Raw genomic sequence first — 16,949 nt, forward strand, 5'->3', positions numbered from 1 at the left:
ACTGAAGAACACCTATTTCAGTGTCATTGCCTTGTGCTATCTCTTGAAAGCAAGATAAACAAATTTAAAGAAAATTGGTAACACACACAGATGCTTACTACATTCCATTAAAATTTAGCGAACTGTTTTTTTTAATTCCAGCATTACCACAAAAGAAAAACTTGGAAATAACAGCTTGCTTAAATAAGACAGGAGTCAAGTTAAAAGGAGATATTGATTGGAGTGAACACCTGTAGTTGTGGTGGCCCACAGAATTGAATTTGAGGAGCACTGATTTTGGTAATTTCTTACAAATTAACACATAAGAGCATAAGCCTAAAGTAGCTGCTCCTCTATCTTTCAGTGTTATTTGCATCTCTGTGAGCACAGCTTGTCAGTAGTTGTCAGAATGTGGATTCAGTTGGGACAAAAAAAAAATCAACAAAAGTGAATTTAAAGAAAATGGTAAAGGAAGTGTGTAAGGCTATGGAAAAAAACTGAAATTTCTGTTAAATGTAAATAATCGTACTAATGCACTTTTCTGAAAGCAGACTACAAGAAGAAAAAGGCTAGCTAATGAAACAACTAGATGAATCAGTTGTAACAGTGAAACATTGATTTGTGAAACTGTTTGGAATAAAAGAATGCAGCCACAGTAGCACCCCAGGACTGAACCTGAGAACCGGTCTTAGACACTTGGTAAACTTTAAGACTTTCTCTTAGTCAAAAGACAAGTGAGGCCAGTAGAGAGCAGTTTATGATAATAAAAAACTGTTAACTTGTATTACTGTATTTGCAGGGCTGGCTAAATTAAGAAAATTAATTGAAACAGACTGTCTAAATTACCTTGTGTTGTCTGTTCAACAGAATGCAGAGTATTTTGTTTTTTGCTAAAGTTCTTATTTATTAAGAGTTTTGCTATTTTTTCTTAATTTTCAGTATGTTAGGTTCACTACTGATTCTAAGAGTTCAAATAATATATGCACATTTCTTTACTGTCAATACTGTTGAAAACTGATGATGCACAATTATCTTGCACAGGAGACAAATGGCCCCAATGACAGCTATGCTGCAATAGCACGAGTGGACCAGCTTAGGCAGGAACCAGAGAGCCTGCGAAAATGGAGGGAGGAACAGAAAACTAGGTTGGAAGAACTTGGTATGTTACGTTGTTTTGTTATGGGAGTTAATTTTTTTAATGTACAGTGGTGTGAAAAACTATTTGCCCCCTTCCTGATTTCTTATTCTTTTGCATGTTTGTCACACAAAATGTTTCTGATCATCAAACACATTTAACCATTAGTCAAATATAACACAAGTAAACACAAAATGCAGTTTTTAAATGATGGTGTTTATTATTTAGGGAGAAAAAAAATCCAAACCTACATGGCCCTGTGTGAAAAAGTAATTGCCCCCTTGTTAAAAAATAACCTAACTGTGGTGTATCACACCTGAGTTCAATTTCCGTAGCCACCCCCATGCCTGATTACTGCCACACCTGTTTCAATCAAGAAATCACTTAAATAGGAGCTGCCTGACACAGAGAAGTAGACCAAAAGCACCTCAAAAGCTAGACATCATGCCAAGATCCAAAGAAATTCAGGAACAAATGAGAACAGAAGTAATTGAGATCTATCAGTCTGGTAAAGGTTATAAAGCCATTTCTAAAGCTTTGGGACTCCAGCGAACCACAGTGAGAGCCATTATCCACAAATGGCAAAAACATGGAACAGTGGTGAACCTTCCCAGGAGTGGCCGGCCGACCAAAATTACCCCAAGAGCGCAGAGACGACTCATCCGAGAGGTCACAAAAGACCCCAGGACAACGTCTAAAGAACTGCAGGCCTCACTTGCCTCAATTAAGGTCAGTGTTCACGCCTCCACCATAAGAAAGAGACTGGGCAAAAACGGCCTGCATGGCAGATTTCCAAGACGCAAACCACTGTTAAGCAAAAAGAACATTAGGGCTCGTCTCAATTTTGCTAAGAAACATCTCAATGATTGCCAAGACTTTTGGGAAAATACCTTGTGGACTGATGAGACAAAAGTTGAACTTTTTGGAAGGCAAATGTCCCATTACATCTGGCGTAAAAGGAACACAGCATTTCAGAAAAAGAACATCATACCAACAGTAAAATATGGTGGTGGTAGTGTGATGGTCTGGGGTTGTTTTGCTGCTTCAGGACCTGGAAGGCTTGCTGTGATAGATGGAACCATGAATTCTACTGTCTACCAAAAAATCCTGAAGGAGAATGTCCGGCCATCTGTTCGTCAACTCAAGCTGAAGCGATCTTGGGTGATGCAACAGAACAATGACCCAAAACACACCAGCAAATCCACCTCTGAATGGCTGAAGAAAAACAAAATGAAGACTTTGGAGTGGCCTAGTCAAAGTCCTGACCTGAATCCAATTGAGATGCTATGGCATGACCTTAAAAAGGCGGTTCATGCTAGAAAACCCTCAAATAAAGCTGAATTACAACAATTTTGCAAAGATGAGTGGGCCAAAATTCCTCCAGAGCGCTGTAAAAGACTCATTGCAAGTTATCGCAAACGCTTGATTGCAGTTATTGCTGCTAAGGGTGGCCCAACCAGTTATTAGGTTCAGGGGGCAATTACTTTTTCACACAGGGCCATGTAGGTTTGGATTTTTTTTTCTCCCTAAATAATAAAAACCACCATTTACAAACTGCATTTTGTGTTTACTTGTGTTATATTTGACTAATAGTTAAATGTGTTTGATGATCAGAAACATTTTGTGTGACAAACATGCAAAAGAATAAGAAATCAGGAAGGGGGCAAATAGTTTTTCACACCACTGTATGTTCTAGTTACTCTTTATCTATACTTTTTATATGTCATTTAGACTTGCACTAGTGATCAAAATTAGTGAACAAAGTACATTTTTGTAATTTACAAAGTCACTGCTTATCAGAATCAAATGTTATTTCCATTTGAATTGAAGACACATATTGTAATCATATTTCAGTGGTGAAAACTATCCCATACCACAAAATAAAAGATTTAAACAAGAAAATAAAAGATTAGAGAACAAGTTATTCTAGTTAATTGCTAGTTCTGATGTTGCAAGCAACACCAACTGATTAGTCAACCTTATTAGGCATTTGGCTAGATGTTGAGCCCCTCTAGGGTAATTAAAATGTTGCAATATTAGGTTGTTCAGATGAAGGCTGATGAGATGACCCTCTCAGCCATTGGAAAATAAGTTGGTCGTTCAAAGAGTGTAATTTCTTGAATATTGAAGCTCTATAAAGAAACGTCGTCATTCAAGTCCTGAATAAAGGCCCATCGTCCATGTAAGATGAGTGCAAATAAAGCGGATAATACAGAGATCACTCAGTGTGGGGACTGTTTCAGCCCTGCAACTGGAATTGCTCACTACTTTAGTGCTGAACAGGGCAAGAATTTGTTTTGATATACAGTGTCTCATATTCTGACACTGAAATCCCACTCCACAGTGACAAAGCCTTTCATCAGCAAGAAGAATAAAAAAAAAAAAAAAAAGCTAGACTGGCCTTTGCTGCAAAGCATGTTGTGTGGACTACGGAGAACTGGTCCAAAGTTCATTTCAGTGATGAAAGCAAGATTCATTTAGTTGGTTCAGGTGGAAAACATGTTCTGCATTAAATTGGAGAAAGACTGAACCCAAAGTGAGTGCAAAAGTTGGTAAAGTTTGGAGGAGTAAGCATCATGGTATGTATGCAAGATGCTCTCTGTAGCAGGTGTCACACCTCATACAGCTTAAATGGAAAGGTGAATGCTAATGTGTATCAGAACCAACATGTGGTTCCATCCGTGCTAGCATTACCCAATCAGCCAGTCATTTTTATGCATGACAGTATCCCATGCCACACTGCAAAACAGGTAAAATAATTAGAAGCAGAATATCACAGTGATGAATTGGTCAGCCAAGAGTCTAGATTTGAATCCGATTAAGAATCTCTGCAAGATAATTGGTAACAAAGTTACGTCAAAGGAACTCACCCCTGTTACTGAATTGTGGAAGAAGGTCGAAGGCAAATGGAGCATAAATCAAGCCAGAGCAATGAACAAAACTGGTTATGTCTGGTGGGCGCAGATGTGCCAAAGTCATTGAAAGCAAGGGCCTCTACACTTCCTATTAAATTTTGATAGCGGTAATCGACAATAAACATTGACAAAGTTCATTTGCAGGCTTCTTTTGCAATACCATTGTAATAGTTCTCTAATTTTGATCACTGCAGTTTTCTAAAATTAGTAGCTTTTGTTGAATTGTTTTTGCCTTGGTTATTTTTTTTAAATATTCTAGTAGAATGTTCTACTAATCGCACCTACAACAACTATGACTAAGTTGTTGAGCAGTGATGTGGCCAATATTTATTTGAAAGAAACAATTTTTCATAAATTTGTTCTCTAATTTTGATCAATAGTGTATATCTATATAATGTGTACATTCCTAAATAGTAAAATCAAGTCACTTTTAGGGAGTTTAGAAATGTTTGCTGTTTCTAAAACGTAAATTTAACCTTTGCCACAATTTACAGTAGACAACCTACTGATGGGTATATGATTAGGTTTTGCAACAGTTATATAGCATGCCACTTTTGTGGGATTTATTCATGTTTCGCTTTTTGAATAAACATACAATGTAATCTGTGTAAATGGATGTGGAATTGGTCCTTCTTTCAAAACTTACACTGATTTAGAGACATCAGTGGAGAAAATTAAAGTAATCTCATCCAACAATAAGAGAAAACAAATGAAACAAAAACCCTCTCTGATCTACATGTACCTAACTCAAGACATGCCTAGCATGTCTTCTTTTTGAACAAAGTCATTTATACCCCTTTTGATGGGCCATTGTTCTTCATTTCCCAACTTTATGCCTGTACACTGACGAAAGGTGTCTGTTTACATAACTCTTCCTAAGGTATACTACTAGAAAACACTGTAGTTTTGTTTCCTAGATTCTGTACCCTTTTATACCCCAATATTTGGATGCCCTGGAATCCTAATACATATTCAATAAGAGTTGAATATTTTCAAAAGTGTATTTCTTGATAAATAATTTTTTTTTTCTTTTCTTTTCTTACCTTGAAGACCATGCATCAAAAGCAGCAGAGCTAGAGTGGAGAGAAAAGGCCAAGAAAGAGCTAGAAGAATGGCACTTGCGCCAAAATGAACAAATGGAGAAGAACAAATCCAATAACCGGTAAGAAAAAAAAAAAAGCCATCCGCTTAGTAAGAGTTGATGCTGTTGGCCTTGCAGACTATTTAAAAAATTCTGTTAAGCCTGAAGGATGTTCTCTGTCCTATTAAACTGTGCTCTTTATTGCTTTCAGAAAATTTTTAAATTGAGAGTGTGTTCTGTTTATTCCTTTTAATTTTATTTTGAGTATATAATAAAAAAATTTGGAGTATTTTGTTGCCATTGTGTAGTTCTATAATTCATCATAATCACTCACTATCTTACGACTCTATTAACTGCCAAGTTAGGAAATAGTTTAACTGCACAGTAGGTATCCTAGGTGGCTATCAAAGCAGATTACAGAAGAGATTTAGGAAGTGCATCTAATTCATCCTTCCAATTTAAGGATCCATTTCACCTAGTGCATGTGTCCAGCTGTGGAGGTAGAAAATCACATTTTAAGATAAAATTATTTAGTCTTTGGTAATTTAAACCCCCTTATTCAATTAAGTGCGTTCATGTGTATTTTATTCATTCATTCTTATATGTTTAGTACATTAACCAGATCACTATTAAATGATACAGTGTGGAGAGTCTCTTTGCAATGGTAGTAAATCTAAAGTCTTGTGGTGAAGTGTCAAGTGAAAATAGCAAGGAATCAGTGCCAAGAATGAAGTTCTTACTTTTCTGCATTAAGATATTCAATATAAAGAGATGGTCCAACTCATATAATTGTTGGCCGGAGCCCAGCACTGTTATCTGATGTGGTAGCTTGGAAACTCTAGTTTTATCTGGTGTTGCCTTTTTACAGATTGATTAGATATGATTTTAAATGTATCCAGTAATAGAACAGGTTGCAGTTACAGTAAACTAGCATGTATAGACTGTCCATCTGGACAAACAGCTGTGAAAGAGAATTTATAGGGTGTATAATCTGGGGCTTTTACTTGAGAATATTAGCCAAAAATATAGTAAAAGCAGGTTATAATCTTCAACTCCATGCTTTGTGCGTGACATTTTTTCCAACTTGGCTGGCACCCAACAAGGTGCTGCTGAATCTGCTCAGTCAGGAGCATCCAGTCAGGAGCAATTTAAAGGATACCTTCTGCATGTCTGTCTTTTATTTTTTCACAATCATGGGATACATTCATTTGCCCTGGAAGTTTATATTTTTAAAAAAGCTGTATTTATAAATGTAAAAAATCAATAGTTCTGGTTTAAAAGTACTGATCATGGGTAGCAAAAGCCTTAAAAGCTAACAATATATCAAATTGATGCCAAAAAATACAAAGTATTGTGATCACAATTAGTTTGGAAAAGTGAGTATGTTCATAAAAGTACAATGTATTTTTTGTGAGACTGCAACATTTAATAAAAACATCTGCCTTCCCTGTTCACCTCAATCATTATGTACAAAAGTGACAATCTTCCACACTTGAGATACTGATGCGAAGTTTTGTCAGTATTTACTATGTAATTGCACTTTGTTTACAATAGGTATAAAAGCAATCACTTTTAGGTGTCTTAGGTGTTAACATTTTCATAACAGTTTAGATGAAAAGCAATATTGTACTGAACAGCTACAGATGTGTTTTACTTCTAAATTATTTGCAGTATAATTTAATTATATGTACCACTGACAATGGCAACACAGTAGTAAAATGCACACAAATTTGTGTATAATATACACCAAGACTTTAAAAGAGCAGGATTCCATGCTGTTTTAATATAGACTTATTAGACAATGTATCTGTGTGTTATTTATAATAATCAAACATACTGCTGTGACATTAAGACATATTGACACCTTAATATGTAAATAAATCTTCATATGTATAAAATGTAAATGTGTTCTGAGGTCATTTTCAGATAAGGGAGATAAGAAGAGGTAATGTTGTTATACTCGCTAATCAAAGCACCAGAGAGTGGGAACATGTTGCATATTGATTAGGACATGCAAGTAAAAATGTCACTATACTCTGTATAATGCTAGATTGCATATTGTTTGCTATTGGCTCCAAGGTATTTTATATATCTGCCCATTCCTATGACTGTGTGAATGGAGAAAAGAGCACAAATACTTCCCTTGAGAAAGATAGGGACAAGAATCTGCCATAAAAATAAGTTATTTCCTACTTTGTTTTCTTGTCTTAAACATATTTTGTAAATGCAGAAGGCTTGTTTTTCAAAACTGCAAGCAGGTGTATTTGGCCTGTTTTAAGGCTTTTGCTTTGAACTTCTTCTATCCCTTTGGTCACAATTGTAAGCCACTGTAATCAATAATTACAGCATCATTTAAAAGGGCAAATTTCTGGGTGTGTGCAGCATGATTATGAAAAAAAAAAAATAACAGACTTCAAAAATAATTAAGTTATCCTTTAAGTATAATCATACATAAATTAGTTTCCTGCTGTTGCATTAGTTTCTTTATTGTAGTAATTTTTAATCTCATGTTTTTATGGAGAAATTACATATTGAATATTCAAATTCAATGAGGGCCTAATTCAACCTATTGTTATATCTTAAGGTACACTAAACTAAGACCAGTACTTCATCTAGGTTTTATAGTATATTTTCATTTATTATCATGAGTTAATCTTACAAACATGAGTAAGGGCTTAACAAAGGGTTTAAGTTTGGCATAAGTAAAATCTGTTATCTTTACCCATGGTTTTTATCTTCTCTGTGTTAAACATGTTCTGATTCCTGTTTTTTGGTAGTGATTTAAAGAAACAACAAGTACAACACAAAATAGGAGAAAATTAAGTTTGCTTACAAAACTGAATTACAAGAAAAGCTTTGTTTAAAAACAATCGGTTAGTTGGGGGTTTGCAATAGAGCCTACTAAAGTTAAAAATCCGGAGAGTTTCCAAGGTGCAGCTTCTTTGGCCAGTTGGCCGAATTCTCCATATAACTGTGACTTTCTTAGACTTAGACTTTGGCTTTCTCTTTTAAACCACCTCTGGACCATCAGATTTGCTTTGCACGGGAATTCTGTTGATTAGACCGCTTGTATTCCTTTTCTCCACTGTCAACTACTGGTCATATGTCCATTATAATATTAATTGACCTGCATGGTCATTTATGTCAAACTGAAGTCATTTTAATGTGTGTTACCTTAATTATGTTTATGTATTTAAATGATTTGTGGCTGAAGTATTTTTGGAATTGCATTGTAGCTATAAACATGTACAAGCACTCCGAGCCTGTACTCAGTGAATGGTGCTATACAAAAATAAATTGAAATAAAACAAAATCTCATCACGGTAAAGAACTAATTTGAATTGCTAAGTTTGAACCAATCTGGACACATGGTATGGCCCTAGTGTGTTGAGCAGGAAACTCTTCACTCTTTCAGTCTTAATCCTTAGCTTATTGTTAGCCTGGTTCAGAAGCATTTTTGGGAATTCCAGAAATCAGCTTTGTAACTGATTTTTTTTTTTTTAATTTAGCCTAAAATGCCACCAACATTAAATAGATATTACAATTCTAATTTAATTTATGTAATTTAAAAATGTCCAAGGAGAGCCTTTTTTAGAGGCATGTCTTTTTATGCATTGCTGTTGATGGTATTCTGAGAGAAAGGTATATGGTAACCACATTCTTGTGCTCAAGCTAGAGGGTGCATGCAAAAAGGCGGCTTTTCTCCAAACTGGGGGAATAATATCAAGTTAATATAGCAGGATCTATAGAGTTGTATACGCAGCATGCCACAGCTACGGTATTTCATTGTTGGGGTCTCCCAACAGTATGTGCAATTTATTTATTTATTTATGTATTTATTTCACCTAATCTGGGAAAGGCTTTTATTCAGAACTGTAGTAATTAAAGTTAAATATCTACTTTTTTGCATCAAGCACAGAAGTGTTAAAGAAGATATGTATTACTAACGGTCCTTTCTTTGTATTTTTCAGCACAACAACCGAAACTCTTGCACGGTATCTGTTAATACATCTTATTACTCTGTTTGCACTAACTTATTTTTTCCCTTTTGCTATGTCAAATATATTTGATCCTAATACTTGCTTGCTGTGATGCCTTTATGTGGTTTTGTCTTTTGACCCTTGCTTTTCTTTCTCTTTCTCTTCCAACCTCCCTCTCGCATGCTTACTAGGATTGCTGATAAGGCTTTCTACGAGCAGCCCAACGCTGATGTGATAGGCTATGTGTATGTTTTCCTACCTCTTCTTTGTTTCTGCTTCTGTTTTATAGTTGTAGGGTGTTTTTGTTTTACTTTTTTTTTTTTTAATTTACATTAGCAATCCTCCTGTATAAGGCAACTAGCTAAGTAAAGGAGGAGCACAACATTTTGGTTATGATACGCTTGTCCACCAGTACTGTACCCTTTTCTTTAGAAAGTGTTATTTATCTTTTATGTAGGACTGCATAGCACAATGAAACAAATGCTTTGAATTGCTGCATACTGCAGGTTGGATTCTCAATTTTGTTTTCTAATTTCTGACTGATACAGTGCAGTATTCAAAATATATTTAAGAAAAAGAGGGAACAAAAGAGTGGAGTGTTGCAACTATGGTTGTACATCTAGAAGTTTTTTTTTCTGGATGTTTTTTCCACTCACCAAACTTGCACAGAGTGGTTATCTTGGTTACTGTAGCCTTTCTGTCCGCTCAGTCAGTCTGGCCATTCACCTCTGACCTTTGTCATCAACAAAGTGTTTCCATCTGCAGAACTGCCACTTACTGGATGTCTCTTTGTTTTTTGCACCATTATGAGTAACCATAGAGTCTGTTGTGCTAGACAGAAATGCTCCAACCAGCCTGTCTGACATCATCTACCATGCTGTAATCAAAACCACTGATATTACATCCCCCCTTCTGGATGTGAACATAAACTGAAGCTCCTGACTGGTATCTACATGATTTTCTATATATTGCGTTGCTGCCATATGATTGGCTGACTTAGAAAATTGGATGTATAAGCAGGTGTAAAGAAGTTCCTAATAATTTGTTCAGTGAGTGTGTTATATAAACATTCACACACCATATGTAAATATATCCTAAATCTTTTAGGTAAGGAAAACGGAGGTTTTATGGTTGTATGTCAGTCACAAAGTGTACATGTCATTGAATTTGAGGCTGTTTGGGACTTCTATAGGTCACTGGTACTTCAACTGATGGTACAGAGTAGCAGAGTCCAGTCTTCTGTTTCGGTGACTGTAAGCCAGGTCAGTGTTAAGAAATGTTTCTCAACCAATGCTTTGCATGTTACAACAGTTGCATTCTATCATCTAAGTGATAGGCAACACTACACAATATGCTTTCCCTTTTCCAAGTGAGCTTGCTTCACCAAGAAGCACTCTCTTTCATGCTCATTTCACCAGTCTGTAGTTTGCAATTTTTGCTTGTGGTTTAATGAATTTAAAAAGGCAAAACTGGGATGCGGGACCTAAAGTTTAAAAAACACAGGTAAGGAAGGAGGTGTGGGCCAAATACATAAAATCAGCCACGTCCATCAGCGTCAATTAAAACTATCCGTGAAAGACCCTCCAAGAGTCAGAAAACATATGATGAGAAAGATTTATTACTTACTTTCTAAAGTATTATTTCCCATTTGTTTTCCTATGACCCTCAGCCCTAAGTACGAATCACCCAAACTCAGTTAACTGTAAATCCATGCATGACTGTATAAATCTTTCATAAGATCTATTGATTATGCCTGCTGGTCACATGGATCATGCAATGAGATCTCTTTTAATACTCTGGCATTCCGACTGGTTTGCCATTCTGATACATATGCTTGTGCTTCAAATCGGAATCCTCTAATGAGGTAGAAGAAAGCTGAAACGTTGCATGGAAGAACTTTGCAACTGATTGTAGCTGAAATGCTATACATACTAAAATACTATACCTCAGGCCTGCTACTTCTTAAGCCAAAAGGTCTCACATTGTATAGCCTTATTTAATCTAATCTGTGAATTGTGCTGTACAGAAGAGCTGAAATGTGAGTCCAAATCCTAACTGAAGGTTAAGTAGGTTAAGTTTGATTACATTGTTAAATGATCTAGCCTCATTTAAACAAAGTTTCAGTCAATTGTATTTAGTTACATTTTGGGATATTACAGTACTGTATTTTAACACATATAAATTAAACATTAACTGAAAATGAATGAAGTTTTGGCAGCGGACTGGCACCCAAATGAGGAGTTCTTGTCTTGCACCGAATCTTACTGGGGAAGGTTCACTACAACAGGACTGAGCAGGGGTATTAAGCTACTTAAAGGTAGGCTTGAGGGGACTTGTTTGCTTACTCAAATACAAACAGAACATAAATATGATTGGCTGGAAGTTTCATTCTTTTCTGGAATCTGGATGTTTTGTTTTTTTTTTGTGTCCTTGAGTTTAAATATACTGCAAGTTTCACAAGTCCATACTTGCACCTTCCTCCTGAGCCCTGCCAGCAATATATTTTTGCACAAAACAATTTTTTCATGCCTGAAGGTTGTGCTTGTATTTCATCATAGCCTATAAATGTGGAATTCCCAAATGGCTGCAGGAGTAATCATCCATTTTGTAAAGTGTCATTCATGATATGTATACAGTGGTGCTGCAGCCTTGATTTCATGTGCACTGTGAATGGGATAATAACAATTCTGAGTATCTTTTAATGTGCCGTGAATTTAGAATTAAAAACTTTTTATTAAAACCGCGAGAAGATATTATTAAAGAGCAAAGGTTTTGGGTTTTCATGAAGGCTAAAGAAGAGTGAAAAAATCTGCCCAGCTTGGGGATGAAGGATGTTTGTTGCACCGCTTCTGTGATCCTCTCTTTCTGTCCCAAAACCTATGCAATTAAAATTTCACTTTTATAACTGTGACTCTTCTATCCATCCCAGTCAAGTCAAGGCTATTTAGACTTATTAAAGATTCTTTTGTGGAATTTAGCATCTTGGGGGGGTCTTCTGTAGCTGCTTTATTCACAAGACTTAAATGAAAATTGGTACATGTAAGTAATAATAATAATGTAACAAATATTTAGAAAAATATTGTTTTACCTTTATATATTCATCTCACAAGAACAGTCCTTTGTAAAATAACTAACTTTAATATTAGCTTTATATAACGGTTTATTTTTGCTCCAGAAAAGGCTGAAATTTGTTACATTATGCTCTTCAAGTTGATAGTCTGGGACAAGTGGAAAAGCATTTGCTTTGTGCAAACCACATGACTGAAAACAGAATTCTGAAAGAATTCTCTGTGCTGAAGATATTTTTGTACATGCCAACTTTAATTTGGATTGCACCCATGTCTTCTCTGGAGCCCCAGAGTTTAGGTAGATGGCCTTCATTTTTATAGTACAAAGGTTATTTGACATTAAATTTTCTGTAAACCTGATACGTACATCTAAATTGTACCCGAGTCTAATTTTTTGTTTTTAACTTCAGCCAAAAATACCATTGGAGTTTTAGGCAAAAAAAAAAAAAATGTTTTAAATTGTCTATTCTGTTTCATCTTTGGGGGCGTATGGAGGGAAACTGGTCCTCTATGATTAAGTGAGTTTGTGATCTGTGATTTGTGATGTGCTATCACCCATCCAGCGTTGGTACCAAATTTGTACCAGACGCTGCTGGGACAAACACTTGCTGTTTATGACCCTGAACTGGGTAAGTGGTTTAGTCAATGGGGAAAAATACGTACCTGTTTACATATAGAGACTTGTGTTAAGTGCAGACGTCAAATGCTTGTATAACTGTGATCAGACGTCTCTTGTCTGTGTAGACTTCATGCCTGACTTCACTGAAGTAGCATGTCTCTTTCTGGCACTGGTTGGTTTACACAGAAGAATTTCAGGCTGGAGGCCACATTCGTCATAAGGATTATAGAAAAATAAATACTGGGTCCTGTTCATTTAAAAAAATTTAATAATTGAATTGGTCATGTAGCTTACTCACCTGCATGGCTTAAATATTACTTTGTGTGCACATGTTGTTTGGACAGTTGTTTGCTGTTGATACTTGCTGAAACTGTGAATATTTTTCTGGAGGCACTCCGTGTATCAAATTAGTGAGAAAGTTGTGACAATGCCGGTCCCCTACAGACTCCCTCTACTAACATGGGAGTCCGTGGAACCAACACCATCGATAGTTATGACCGAGATGAGCTGACAAATGAGGACAATTCACCGATGAGGCGAGAGTGTGGTGGAAAAAGTGCTCAAGTGCTTTTCTTAAAAACCAATCAAAACAAAAGTATAACCAACAAGTGTCAATAGTGCAGTGTTCAAAAAGTACATAAAACCATAAAATCCAATGAAAATTGGGGATAAAAAAAATAAGTTAAAATGCAGACTAACTTCTCCTGATCTCAGCCCACCTCCTTCTCTTTCTCCCCGGCTCACCCATTGCTTGCGTAGCCACGAGCTCCTTTCGGCCAACCTCCATCTTGGCTGCCTCAAGGCATCACGGCCAGACTGTCCGAGGTCGGCTCTCCTCCCTTCTTCCTTTGTGCTCACATGGTTGCACCTCAGAATCCTAGGGAGTGCACCTGGCTTGCTCACCACACTCCATCCAAATGTTCAGTGGGGCGAACTAGCCCCTACAGCGCCACAGCTAACGCTCCTTCACGGGGCCCCAGTTCGTGCTGTCTCCTCCTTCCAGGTGGCCAGATCCTCCTGCTAAGACTGCCTTTCACGTTTTTTAACCTCTTTCGATCCTTCTTTTCTTTGGTCTCCCATCTTTGATTTCTTCCATCTTTTAATTCTCCTTTCCTTGTGCTGACCCGTATATATACACTCACGCCTCCGTGTGCGCAGTGCCTTAATCACACGCCGCAGGAAGCCAATGAAGCAATTGCAGGTGCGACTCGCTCCAACTACCTCATTAACTCCCCGCGATCGTGCAATTGCGCCCATGGAGAACGACATGGCTCTATGGATTTAAAACTGGCCCCTTTTATTTTTTTGAAGCCGCAGACCCTCTATACCACAAAAGTCTTGACTGATGTTAGACATGTATGCTTCTCTGTTCTTTCTCTGCTTTGTACGTCTCTGTGCTGACATGATATTTGGAGACCATGTTCAAGCCAGTTGCATTTTTTATTTTTCATTCAGGTGTATCAATCTTAGAAATTGATGCCAACTGAAGCTAGGAATTGTATTCCAGTCCACTGTGGACACATACTTGAACAGTTTAGATTGGTCACTCAGCCTAACTGCATATCTTTGCAATGTGACGTGGATACCAAAACTGAACACGCAATGTACTCATGCAGGAATCAAGGAGGTCCAGGCTCCTTGAGGTGGCAGCTTTACCCTTTCTATATTCTTGGTATCTGCAAAAAATAAATTTTGATCTTTGAAATTTCCAGTTGCTTTTAAGACCAAAGCAACTATACATGATAAGAATAACATCTTGGATAACATTAAAAAAATTGTATCTTATTAAAACCACACTGTAAATTTGCACCAGGGTTTATTAAAACCACACTGTAAATTTGCACCAGGGTTTAAGAGAAGTTGAAGTGTTTGAACAGGTTAAGGTAGGTATGCGTGTAGCCCGGTGTTGGGATTTTAAAATGCCTCCAGTCTTGAAATGAGGATGTGATTGTTTTGTTTGCCACCCTCAAGTTATTCAGTTATAATCCTTAACCTGACTGCAGCCAGACCCTGTAATCAAACAAGTGGTTTCCAATTTTGACTTGCTTTAGCTCTCTATACTCTTATAACATACGCTTATATGGAAAAATGTTAATTTATATTAGTAAAATTTAGTTGAAAAAAGAGGCTTCTACATTTAACTATCTTGTCACTGCCTTCAAATATCCATGTAGAGGCAGAATTCTCATGGTATTGGTGCTTTCCACATTTAGGCTGATGCCCATGTTTAGACTGTAATGAGAGGATTCCGGGTCTGGCAAAGTCTGTTTGCAGTGTGCATGCAGTGTGAATCTGTCCTATTGTGCCCCGTCGTTGTTTGAATATTCTGTTAAGTGTGCTGAAACGTCTGGTGCGTACCATGAGTGCTTCTTGTGTCAACTTTTTCTTTTCCTTCTTTTTGCAGGGCCTCAGAGGAAGCCTTCCTGAAGGAGAGTGATGAGGACACTCCAGGCTCAGAGTGGGAGAGGGTTGCACGGCTCTGTGACTTCAACCCAAAAACCAACAAGCAATCCAAAGACGTGTCCCGCATGCGCTCTGTGCTTATATCCCTCAAACAGACTCCCCTGGTCCGTTAATTCAAATTTTGACAGGAGTGAGTAGATTTTGAGGGCTTTTACCCCCAAAATGGCTTTCTCCAGATAACGGTAGTAGCTACGAAACTGCCGTGTCTTTGTTGCCTGGACCAAGGGTAGTACCAAATATGTTGCAAGTGGTTCTTCTCTTACCATCTTCACCATGCAGGAACACTCTTGTCTTTTTCCCAATTTCTTTTTCAAGAATATTATTTTTACTAATATTTGTTTTTTAAGCTGTTGATTGTTTGGTTTTCATTTTGCATTAGCCCTATTTAATATATAAATCCTTAATAGAGGGCCATGTTTAATGTGAATATCCAAACCTGACATGTGGATATTCTCGCTTTTGCTGCATTTTTTTTCTTGTTGTGCTAGATAGATGTACAGGAGCCAAAATGTTTCTTCAGTGGATTTTGTATTCTGCCTTTCCACTCGGATGATAGAGGCTCATGTCTTTCATCAAATGAAGGTGCCATTTTCTTGCAGCGTTTCATCTATCTTGGCAAATGCTGCTTCTAAAAATGCCTTTTAACATTGTGTTTTAGTAGCTCCACAGTGCTTATTTGTTCACTCTGAAGGCTCAGATGCCTTTTCTGCCAAGCAGACAATCTCAGAAGTTCTACAATCACGGCCAATGATTACCTTCCTAAAGCAAACGAACCAGTGGCATTTAAATTTATTTAAGAGGGGAAAAAACACAAAATGTTTGTCTGTTACGTTCACAGGTGCCATAAGCAGCTGTAGAGATCTTCTTTAGCAATGAAATGCCTTTAGGCAGGGCCTCGTTAAATCTCCCAGTGCAGTTTGGGGCTACTTCTACATGGCTGCATCTTCTTTAGGGGAAGGAGGAGTCAAGTTGCATGTCTTATGGTGAAAATGTTAATTGCGGAGAAATGGTTACAACTTATAGGAATAGAAAGTGTTTTCATAGTGCAGTCTGCATTACTGTTGCTTTACATTTAGTGGCATGTGTCAAAATAGTCATCAGAGCGGCACAAATTCATGGCCATTGATATCTCCTTTCAGTTTGGTTTGGTTGGATTTCCCAAGGGTGTCCATCAGCCCATGACAGGCATGAAGTGAAACAGTATTTTTGGGACAGATTCTTTGTTCAATTCAGTTTCAATGAAGAATAGTTAAATTCTAATTTTCAATCAATGCAAGAGACCTCCATCTTGTGTACAAAGGAGGTTTTCAGTCTGTGTGACTTACAGTGAGGTTAAAGTTTCCATATAGTTCATAAACTGTTACTGACTTTTTCTGGGAGATTTCCAGAAGTAATAAACATTGCTGTTCACATGTTATAACATTTTTGTTAATAAATCAAAGACAAAATAATTTGGGAAATTGTTGCCTTCAATGATAAATGTCCAAGTTGTCTATTTTATGCAAAAATTTACTTAAGTGGTGAAATAATATCAGCAAGGCAGTTTTGAACCTCTTAAGGTTTTAGGTCCCCATCGTCCATCCTCATTTACAGTAAAGTTAATCAATACAGCATTGTAGCAAAAGGAAATCCCTGTTGTGAACTGAGCTGTGCCATCTACTCCATTGTACATGGCCACTATGGCTTACACCTTTCTGTGCTTTTAGAAG

General features: G+C 37.0%; 1 protein-coding gene across 2 annotated transcripts in view; it reads left to right on the top strand.

The window, feature by feature from the left end:
• The window catches only part of cltb (clathrin, light chain B), a 50,613-nt gene extending 33,922 nt beyond the window's left edge, over positions 1-16,691 (top strand). The window contains exons 3-6 of one of the 2 annotated variants that reach the window (XM_051934185.1): positions 1,021-1,138; positions 5,080-5,191; positions 9,282-9,335; positions 15,182-16,691. In XM_051934185.1, coding sequence (XP_051790145.1) covers positions 1,021-1,138; positions 5,080-5,191; positions 9,282-9,335; positions 15,182-15,353 — 456 coding nt within the window. In that variant the 3' untranslated portion in view covers positions 15,354-16,691. The remainder of the gene's footprint in view (positions 1-1,020; positions 1,139-5,079; positions 5,192-9,281; positions 9,336-15,181) is intronic. The other variant, XM_051934186.1, reaches the window with a different exon arrangement.
• The last annotated feature ends 258 nt before the right edge of the window (positions 16,692-16,949 follow it).

Source organism: Erpetoichthys calabaricus, chromosome 11 (assembly GCF_900747795.2).
Source record: "Erpetoichthys calabaricus chromosome 11, fErpCal1.3, whole genome shotgun sequence".
In the NCBI taxonomy this organism is placed as follows: domain Eukaryota; kingdom Metazoa; phylum Chordata; class Cladistia; order Polypteriformes; family Polypteridae; genus Erpetoichthys; species Erpetoichthys calabaricus.